The 11,538-nt window shown below is 29.9% G+C and overlaps 1 protein-coding gene across 1 annotated transcript; it reads left to right on the top strand.

Moving 5' to 3' along the window:
- The first annotated feature begins 8,951 nt into the window (after positions 1 to 8,951).
- On the top strand, positions 8,952 to 10,869 carry LOC114925393 (F-box/kelch-repeat protein At3g06240-like). Its single transcript, XM_029293031.2, has 2 exons — positions 8,952 to 9,768; positions 10,766 to 10,869. Exons 1-2 carry the CDS (start codon positions 8,952 to 8,954, stop codon positions 10,867 to 10,869), a joined length of 921 nt encoding a protein of 306 aa, XP_029148864.2.
- Positions 10,870 to 11,538: the final 669 nt, after the last annotated feature.

The raw sequence follows: 11,538 nt of genomic DNA, 5'->3' as shown, positions 1-11,538 counted from the left end.
TATTACTCTGCTTGATAATGTCATTCATCAAACAAGTATATAAACTCCTAACTCTTAATAAGTAAAATATTGTATTTAAATGCATTGAATATTTTAAAATAAACTATCTGACTTCGCTTTACCTTTTTCGTCTTGTATTTTGTGTATTAGCCCAAGCAGTGCTGGATCACCCTGCTAATATACTGGCAGAATATTCTCAATCCCATTTTTGGCTAAGACACAAAACCTTCAAGCTCCATTATTTCCCTCTTCATTAAGTGGAATGGCTATTAGAGAAGAATTTCATCACAAAACATGTTGCACTGTGATGCCAACGACGACAGATGAGTCTTTTGGGAATCAAGTTGATGTGAGCCAAGATGATGATGCTGATGATCTAGAAATGGAAGGATTCTATGCTTCTCTTGATGCTGAGACCAATGTTATTTCATTTTCTCCAAATGAAGAGACCATGGAAGCACTGAAAATAGCACTAGACTTCATCACCAATAATAATGATGCTTTAGTGTTCTTGGATGCTCAACATTGCAGCATCATGAAAACCAGCTTAGATGATCTCTCCAGTTTGTCTGCTAATGATGGTTTATCAGGTGCAATGAGAGCATTGATACCTGAAGCTTCAACTGTGTTTGCACATTGTAGTAGTAGCTACATTGAAGCAAATATGAAAGTTGAGTCCGCACAGGGTGTGCGTGCGCACGCCCAGGAAACTTTTAAAGGTATACGTACGCACAGGTGCCAAAACACAAAGGGTTTGTTCACTCGCACAACCTGTGCCAGCGCCCCCAACAGACAGTTCTTTCTAACGTGTGCGTCCGCACAGGTTGAAATTCTTCCTTAGATATGCGCGCGCACAAGCTGTGCTAGCGCTGCCAACTGAACGCACTTCCCTACCTGTGCGTGCGCACAAGTGTGTGTGCGTCCGCGCAGGTCAAAATTTTCGCAGGGTGTGCGTGCGCATAAAGCTGTGCGTCCGCACATATAAGAAAACTCAGAATTCTGTAACTTTGCAGAATTTTCAGATTTTCAACACCAACTTTGAATGATCATAACTTCCTCTACAAAATTCCAAATTTCACAAACTTTATACCGTTTTAAAGGGTTTTCAAAGATCTTTAATTCTAAATAAATTTCAACAAATTTTGAAAATCGAGACAGAAATTATGATCAGACAAAGTTCACCAAAATTCCACTTTTACCCAAAATCACAATTTCCACAATTCCTTCATAAAACACAACCAAACCAACCCAAACCACTCCAAAACTCCAATTCTCATCAAATTCAACACTCTATGACATTACACCAAACATACCACATTTTTCCTTATCCACAACATCAATATCAATATATCTCATATATCCAACTTCATTAACAACTTTCCAATTATATTACCAATAAATCAACACCAATATTACATTTATCAACACAATCCACTACTCAAACTTCACAAATCATGCATCCTCATTCCTCAACATATCACTGTTAATCATCATTAGCAACTCAAAATTCATCATTTCATCAATCATCATCATACAATTACATCCAACAACTCATCAACCATTCAAATCCAATCCTATCCTATGGGTCACTAGCCTAAGTGTCCATGAATATTATATACTACATAGAGAAAATCGAAATCATACCTTGGCCGATTCCCAATATGAACCAAATGAGCTTTCAACCAAAATCCAACCACCAATGTAACTCCAACAAGCACCAACAAGCTCCAAACTCACAATAATCAAGCTATATACATATAAATCACCACAAATTAACCTAGGGCTCAACATAAATCAAATTTCACAAGGTTTTAATATCTCTTACCTCTCCCAACAGATTTGATGGCCAAAATCCAAGGCTAAGCAAGGATTAGAGCAAACCTAAACATCCAAAATTACAAAAACCCATTTAACCCAAAACCCTAATGTAACCCGAAATTTTGGAGAGCAGAACTGGAAGAATTTCGAGCTTATCTCTAGAGTTTCTTGGATGGGTTTTGTAGACTCTTCGCAAGGAACGCGTAGCCGCTGACGGCACGCAAATCAGAGCTCTATAGCTCAAGATATGAGCTTGGGAAGATTGAGGCGATTAGGGTTTCTTCTTCCTCTCCTTCCCTCTCTCAAATCTGAAGTGTGTGTGTTTATGGAGGCTAGGGTTCATTAAATGAATCTTTATATATGTTGGACTTGGGCTCGGTTCAACCCGTTAGCGTTTTTAGCCTGTTTGGCCCAATTTCGAGCCAAACCTTTAAAATTAACGCCCGGTTTTCTATTTCTAATATTTTTCTAAGGTTTTTTACTGTTTCAAATTTTTCTCGCGCAGGACCGGACAGACTTGAATCGGTTCAATCGGTTCAACTGTCGGTTCGTAATTTTTTATAATTTTTCGCAGAAAATACATTTTCTGACTCGGAAAGACCCATTGAGTTCAAAAATGATGTTTAAAATGTCAAATTCTTACTCTAACTTTTTGGAATCAAATTTGGGCAATGTAACCACTTAATTAACCGGTTCGATTAATTACGGTTCTTACAGTTAATTATTTAAATATCATACAATTTATTATAATTTCTATCAATCAATTAATTGTAATTCAAATTGAATGATTATTTTGTTACAAAATTATTATTTCCTAATCTATTTATGGGCAATACATATAATAATTTTAATTGTAAATTAAGCTATTTTATATTAAATGATTTATATAATGGTTATCTCATTTATTATCATAAATGCTGAATTAAATAAGTCATTATTACTTTTAATTTAGAATTAGATGAGAATAAAACCAGAGATACTATTTTATTTGGCCTTTAGGGTTTAATAGATGTCACACTCATATAAATAGTGACTTCTGAATTTTGGTCTTCAACACATCAAAGCCACCTCCATAACTCTTTTTCCATAAAAGGAATTGCGATTCAACTCTATCAGGGATACAAAAGGTTTTCAAAGAATAAGGGAATAGTCTGAATTTGCATGAATTCTAAATGTTCGAACTTACGATGTTGTTTCAGTTGGTTGTCGTTACGAGAATGACTCTAATCTTTACTTGTCTAAGGACTAGAATAGATTAAATATTATTTAAGTAATTTATTTCTAATATTGGTATTTGATTAAATTAGTTTTATAGAAATTTAAATTATTGTTGACTCAATTTATATATTACGACTATTCTTTTTGAATATATTATTTTTATATTTTTTAATATAAAATTTTTTTTCTGATTTTTAAGTTTATTTTCTTTCTTGGATATATGTATCACCTTATTTTCTTATTTTATATTTCAAATTAGTAATATAATTATTAAAAAAATTTATTTAAAAAATAAAAATAAATATTAAAACATCACTATTTACCAAAAAAAGGAAAGATATGTGAAAAAAAAGAAAGCGAAAAATTAAAACATCACTATTAGAAAAAAAACTGTTAATAGGCGTATGAATGGGGCCGAGATTGAAAAATATATATGGATATAAAAAATAAAAAATTATTGCACGATTGTAGAATAAAAAATAATTATATATATAAAACGAAATAATTATAACAAAAAATAATTAATATATGTGATTTAAATATTTTTAATAACCGGTAACATGGAGTTTAACAAAATATAATTCATATATTTTTTTATTTATGTATATGTATATATATTAAAAAAAACTATCCTAATATATATATATATATATATAAAGAGAGAGAGTTATTTAACAAAATTAATATATACGTATACATAAATAAAAAAATTATTATAATTTATGAAAATTTCACATGAACTCTTTTTTCTCTCAAATAAATTTATTCTAATTATATTAGCATGATTATATTAATTTAAGAAAATATTTTTATTATAATTATATCAAATCAATATTCAATGCGTTATTAAACTACTTATCAATTATTGATATTTTTAATCATTCTAATTATATCAATTGATATAATTCTAATTCTTATTCAAGTGTAATAATTTTATTAGAAGATATATAGTTAATGCACACATTAATAGTGACCCATTTAATTTGATATCAATTAGTGGATAATAATAATAATAATAATAATAATAATAATAATAATAATAATAATAATAATAATAATAATAATAATAATAATAATAATAATAATAATAATAATAATAATAAAAGGTCTACACGATAGATACATTATATTTTAAAAAGGTAAAATATATTTTAAAAAAAATAGAGTATCAATAATCAATTATGATTAATATCAATATCAATAATTAATTCTTATAATTATTTTTATACTACTAATGGCTACATATAGTGTTTTTTTTTGTAGAACAAAAAAGGTTGTGATTCATAACATTTTCGTAAAGTTATATCGTATGGACACAAGATTAACTAGATAACAAATTGAATTTTAGTTAATATGTTTTATTTTTTGCTCATATTTTTCATTAATTATTTTACTTTTTATATTTACAATAAATATTAAATGTAAAAAAAAATATTGAATGTTATCTATTTTATTAATTTAGAGTCATAATTAAATTTGATATAATTATAGCAAGTATCTAGAATTAATAATAACATGATACTATAATTTTAAGTTGTATAATATAATAAAAAAATGTAGCAATTTATGTATGCTTCCTATATAGCAATAATATTATATATATTTATATATCTCCTATTTTAACTCTTTCCTAAAAATATTGGCATATAATTAATGTAGATAACATATATATTGAGTAAGTATCTTTATTGAATTAATCATAAAGATTAATAAAATATAATGGCATAAATTTCACCTAATTGTAGCAAGTATTTCCATTGAAAATATTTGCTAATTATTACCGTGTATAATTAGTGTGTGTATGTATATATATATATATATATATATATATATATATATATATATATATATATATATATATATATATATAAATAAAGATTAATAGTAAATTGTTACAATTATTTATCATTTAGAAAATTTGTACCTCAAATATAGATCTTCTTCTATTTATTATTTTTCATACCTAAGGGCTACTAACTACGATTCTATCAATAGTGTCACCTATGATAGATTATGTAATGAAACAGTTTGAAAAATAAAGGCAAGAATTATAAGTGTAACACCCTACCACACAGAGTCTTACGCTTAAGTCGTAAAGCAGAGGTGGTAAGGTATTACGACCTCTAAAAGAAAAGGATATGTATATAGATATAGTTGGATGAAATCATATCTAGGAGCCTTGAAGGATAAGCTAAACAAAAACAATAAATAGAAAATTGTGTCACACTCGCATGGATATTTGTAAAACGGACAGGAAAAATCAAAATGAAGCTAAAAACATATATACATATCAGAGTTCCAAAACTCAGGTAGCAAGCTCCAGACTCGACCTGCGAAGTTAAGGCCGGCCAGAGTATATGATTATATATATATACAACCCAAAATAAAACTCAAACTACAAAATAAACTCCTGTATCTCCAAGTCGACCTCTAGGAGGGACAAAACACAAAATGTACATGTGGAGATTCTATAAACATGTATACATAGCCCAAAAAATCAAAATATGACAGTCAAAAAGGTAGTTCTTCGCTTGTAAGGAGGATACCCAAACGCTCAACGAGGTGTCTCTCGACCTACATCTGAAAAATAACAACATAGTATAGGATGAGAACCGGAGGTTCTCAGTATGGTAAAGGTGTCCGCATAGTTAATATAAAAGGTCCCGAGAAAGCCAGAGGCATTTCTAGAACTCCGACACTCAGAATCATTCTTAAGGTAAATAAACTAAACCAAAAGTTAGGTAAGTTATCTAAGGTATTCTAGTTCTGAATCTAACTTTAACATAATACTTTACGTTCTGTCTCCTCCAATCCTCCCCTCACACCTTCGTCAAGAGGGATTCCTCAGAAAACATACACATACAGTTCAAGGAAGGAAAACACAGATCGAGAGGCATTTACAGCAAGTAGAACAAGTAGCGGATAAGCAGAATTAAACAGTTAAGCCAACCAAAACAATGCACACTCAAGCAAACAAACAAATGCATATGATGTATGCTTGTTCTATGGCTGATGAGTCTCATCTGTCGGTTATACAGCCAACCCGACATGTCCTGATAGTCAACCATTGAACAGTCCCTCTGTGCGCGCATCCCCAAACTCAATAATATTTCATGGAGTCAAACTCCAAGCTCAAATATAATATTCCATGGAGTCACATTCCAAGCTCAATAGTGTAGTATTCCATGGAGTTAAACTCCAAGCTTAATAATATAGTATTCCATGGAGTCAAACTCCAAACTCAATAATATTCAATATTCATATTTATATGCATGCCCATGGGGGAATCCGGGGAGTTAAAGTGTTCGGTCACATCTTACAACAGAGGGTCAACAAATAGTCTCAAATACACAAGCCACGTAATAATCTCTTTCCTTTTTTAAAATAACACCTCAAACCAAAACTCCAATTCTTATAGAAACTTTGGCAGTATCTCCTCTAAAATTCAAATTTCTACCACCCTTCAAGGGTCCCAACTATCAAACTAAACACCTCTTAGTCATTCAAATTATTTCCAGTAACAAATTATCTCAAAATCAGACTAATATCAATATTAAATCTTTTTCCAAATCGACCAACTTCAACAGCAAATCATTAACAATAGCTAAACCACACATTTTATACCATATACACAATCCATCAATTATACATTCAATTCATTCTTATCCTAAGGTCTTCTAACCTAAGTTTTCACGTGATGTTAAATATTAACTACGAGAAACCAAAACCATACCTTCGTACGGAATCAAAATATTCAAAGCTCTAGAGAAACTTTCTGACCGAGCTATCGAAGAAGAAAATGTCCAGAATCATCTGTGCCTCCTAAAACTCCCGTTGGCCAAACCCAAGGGATAAAGGAGCTACGTTGCTGTCAACTTCCACTAATAAAAAATGGTACCAACGTGTAAAGGAGGAGATTACGAATATTTTTATCGGATTAGATTTTTTATTGGAGTTACGGATTACAAGAAATCGAAGCCAAAAGTTCGAAGGAATTTATGTTCTTTCTTTTTTCTCTTCGTTACGCTATTCTCACTTTTTTTTTTCTTTCTCTTTTTCTCTCGCATACGCTGATCATATATATATGTGTATGATTAATTAGTAAGCCGCCTTAGGCTTTCTTTATTATATATACATAAGGATAATGATAAACTTTAGTGGACATATTTATATATAATGAATTAATGATTGAAGTACATTAATACGTATATGCATAATCTTTAGTAGATAATAATAATGATATATATATATATATATATATATATATATATATAAATAATAATAATAATAATAATAATAATAATAATAATAATAATAATTTGTATATAAAGTTAATAATATATGAGTTACTAATCTAAATGACATTAGTAACTTAAGAGTGAAAGATATTTGATGAAGCATTAGCAAAGCTAAGCTCAACAAAAATACTGATATTTACTTATATTGGTAGATATCGAACTCGATAATAATATTATTAACTAAATTCTATTTCTAAATTGAAATATCAATTACTCAAATTAAGATATACATATAAGTTTCATTTTTTATAAATGACTAGAATTATAGTTTTAATTATGTAAAATATTTTATCATAATATATATATATATATATATATATATATATATATATATATATATATAATAATAATAATATGAATTTGATTGAATTCAAATAGTTATAAAATTAGTTCAATTATTGATAATAAAATAATTTCTAAAAATAGAAAACTCCAATTTATGAAATAAATTATAACTTATTTATATTTATATTTTTAAAACTGAGGGTCGCTACAATAAGGTTATGGAAAGTCCCATCCAAATTTGACAAGAACAAGACGACTTATATAGAAATGGTTCTCATGGTTGATAAGGTAAGTTGATTATTTTTCATGATTCTTTCAAGTGATGCTAGGTTCATTTTATAAATATTTGTGGTTTATATTTTAAGTTTATTTGATAAGTAAACTCTTGCACGAATCAAAGATAGTGCAATTTTATAGATTTATAAGTGCTAATAGTCTTTATATTTAATTTGTTTTATAGTGTGATAATAGCCAATATATTTGTTTGTGGATTTAACTATTATTATATTATTTATAATCACATTAAGTATATATCTGTGATTTATTGAAGAAAGTAGATTATTAAAACTAATTAATAACTATTTTAGAGTTAATCCAATTAACACTAGATTAAAAAAAATAAACAATGTATAACATATTAATTTTTTATTAATCAAATTATTATAATTCAAATTAATTTTTAAAAAATAATTTAAAATTATAATATCAATCTTATCACGTGTATGGCACAAATAATTACACTTGTGAATAATAATTATACATTTATGTTTGTGATTGCAAATGCAATTCAAGTATTTACAATTTATATGGGCTTCCTTTTTGTTTTCTTATTCTAGTTAGATTTGCTATATATATTCTCAATCAATCAATTTGATTGGTTTGATGTTTAGTCCTATATATTAGAGATATTGATTAGGAGAAAAACAAATAGAACTAGAAAAACGTAATACCATTGAAATTTTTTCTAAACTTTATGTTGGAATCTAATTTATTTTTCGTTACATTTTAAAAGGCACAGCACAAGCACAAGACCCTAATCTCTATTTGTTTTCATCTTTTTTTTTTTCAATACAAATGGCAAACCATAACGATCAAATTCCTAATGATCTTACACTGAAAATTCTAGTAAAATTATCCGTTAAATCCTTGAAGCGATTTAGTTGCGTGCGAAAGTCTTGGCTAAATTTACTTGAGAATCCTGATTTTAAGAGCATGTACTAAGAAAATTTAAAATCTAAAACTGCCTACTCATCGTCTCTCCTTCTATGGAGATTATTTTACCAGAGGGATGAAAATAATGTGCATTTATTTTCTGGAGATAGATATGAAAACATGGTTACATTAGTTTTGCCAACTCTGGTTGAGAGTTATGGTCTCGGCGAGGTTCTAGAATGTGTTAATGGCATTATATGTCACTATGAACGAGGTCGTGAGGTAATAGGACTTTGGAACCCCAAAACCGACGAGCATAAAATTATTCCTCCAGGTATTAGTGATGATGAGCCCGGCTTTGATCGGCATGTAAGTGTTCATGGATTTGGTTATGACAATGTGAATGATGATTATAAAGTGATTCAATGTGTATATTATATTTATGGTCGAACTTTGTTTGAAGAGCCTGTTCTAAGAATTTGGCAAATTTATAGTCTAAAAAGTAATTGTTGGAAGAAACTTGATCTTGAAATGACTCAGAAGGAAGATGTAGATAAAGCTTCTATAGCGTACTTGAATGGAGTATGCCACTGGTGGGGTAGCGAGTTTGCCACGAATGAACTCGAAGAACAAGTACTTGTGTCATTTAACCTCAGCACCGAAACATTTCGAACCACATCAATTGTTTGGGTGCAAGAAAATGATGATAGCCCTACCAGAACTTTGGTAGTGCTCAACGAGTCTGTTATTTTGATTTCCTCTTTTGCTCAGAATAATCGCATTGAAATATCCATTTTGGGTGAAGTTGGTGTGAAGGAATCTTGGGTGAAGCTTTTCACACTTGGACCCTTTCCATCAGAATTTCGTTATCCAATGAGAATGGGCAACAAATGTGATGTAATATTTTATATAGGAGATGACAGTAATGAATTGGCTTCCATTGATGTCATCACGGACAAAGTAATTCACAATATTAATATCAAAACAAGAATGTTTGGTACATGGATTTACAAGGAAAGCCTCCTCTCTTTCACAAAAAAAATTAATTGATTAGTAAATATACAAATTTAAATGTAAGATATACTTAAATGGGGTATGGGAAGAGTATGTACACTTTCTAAGATTAAAACTAATTTTAATATTATATTGGTAGTTGAAATTGATTTGATAAGTTAATTTGTATTTCATTATAATATTTTGAGCTGGTCAATTATGTTTCATATTTAAAAAAAAAAACGACCTATGAAGCACGTACACTTTGCTGTGTTGCTGTGTTTGCGTGTCGGACACATTTTTGACACAACACTCACCAACACTCATCCGACACGCGTGTCTGTCCGCTGTGTCCAACCGTGTCTTAATAGAAAATAAAAAATTTTTCTCCAGACACGTTTGGATACACCTAAATACCATCACCTGTCAGCATGTCCAGTCTTATTCTTAATATATATTCTTGAAATAAATTTAGATATAGTATATAATATTATTTATTAAAACAAAAAATTTTTTTTAAATACTTGATATAATTAAAATAAGATATTAAAAATAAATAAAAAATAATTTATATTTTAATATCTATAAAATGTTAAAATATTATTGAGATTTATATAAAAAATACTTTATATTTTATATGTATGCGTGTCCCCGTATCATAGAATTTGTGTGTCGGCGTGTCCCGTTTTGTGTCGTGTCCCGTGTCAGTGTCGGTGCATCATAGAATACGACTCTTGGTGTTAAAAAAAAAAATTATATCACACGAATTAATTTTGGATATCTGAAGTAATAATGAAAACAAATCGGATAATTGTTCATTATTCAAACTTAGACTTGTGTATTCTCAAGTTACTTTTGTACTCAAATGTGGATGCAAAAGTAGTCTATTGAAAATTTGCTAAAAACTATGTATGCAAAAGTCAGTGACCTTGCCTCTGCTAGAAGGATATTTGATTTGATTATCAAAAAGAGCATTTTCTCATGGACATCAATGATTGCAGGATATGCCCATTCGTATCACCCATTGGAGGCATTGCATTTGTTTAGAAGGCTTGTACGGACAGAATTTAGACCAGATGGACTAATCGCTGCCACTGTTTGTTGACTTAGGATCAATTAGCGTAGCACAAGAGATGGAAGATTATATTTCTCTAAATGGATTGGAATTTGATCTAAGTCCAAACATCTCTCATACACAGCTACTCCAAGTGTGGAAGCATCGAGAAAGCCAAAGAAGTATTTGAAAAAGTGGCAGATAAAGATTCAACTGTTTGGTCTTCCATGATAAATAGTACTAGACTTCACCATCAATAATAATGATGCTTCAGTGTTCTTGGATGCTCAACATTGCTGCATCATGAAAACCAGCTTAGATTATCTCTCCAGTTTGTCTGCTAATGATGGTTTATCAGGAGCAATGAGAGCATTTTGCACATTGTAGTAGTAGCTACATTGAAGCAAATATGAAAATTGAGTCCACTGCTTTATAACTGTCGAGAGCTGATAACTTAAAATCTGACCTTGAAAATAACAAGAATCAGTTCCCTGATACGGTGGCAACAGAAAAAGTTCTGCGGCAAAAGTTGGTATGTTTGGAGGAAATGAAAGAGGATCTAGAAAAGCAAATCAGAATTATGAATGCTAACATCATAACTTCTCGAAAAGAACAGAAGGAGAAAGAGAGATGTCTATGTGGAAGGAAAGGCACTCAAAGCTCGAATGGACGTGAAGAAGGAGGAAGTACCGCATTTGCAACATGAGCATGACTTGGCAA

The sequence above is a fragment of the Arachis hypogaea genome, chromosome 15, assembly GCF_003086295.3.
Source record: "Arachis hypogaea cultivar Tifrunner chromosome 15, arahy.Tifrunner.gnm2.J5K5, whole genome shotgun sequence".
Classification (NCBI taxonomy): Eukaryota; Viridiplantae; Streptophyta; class Magnoliopsida; order Fabales; family Fabaceae; genus Arachis; species Arachis hypogaea.
Note: the sequence above shows the minus strand (reverse complement) of the source record. Positions and strands in the feature narration are given on the sequence as shown.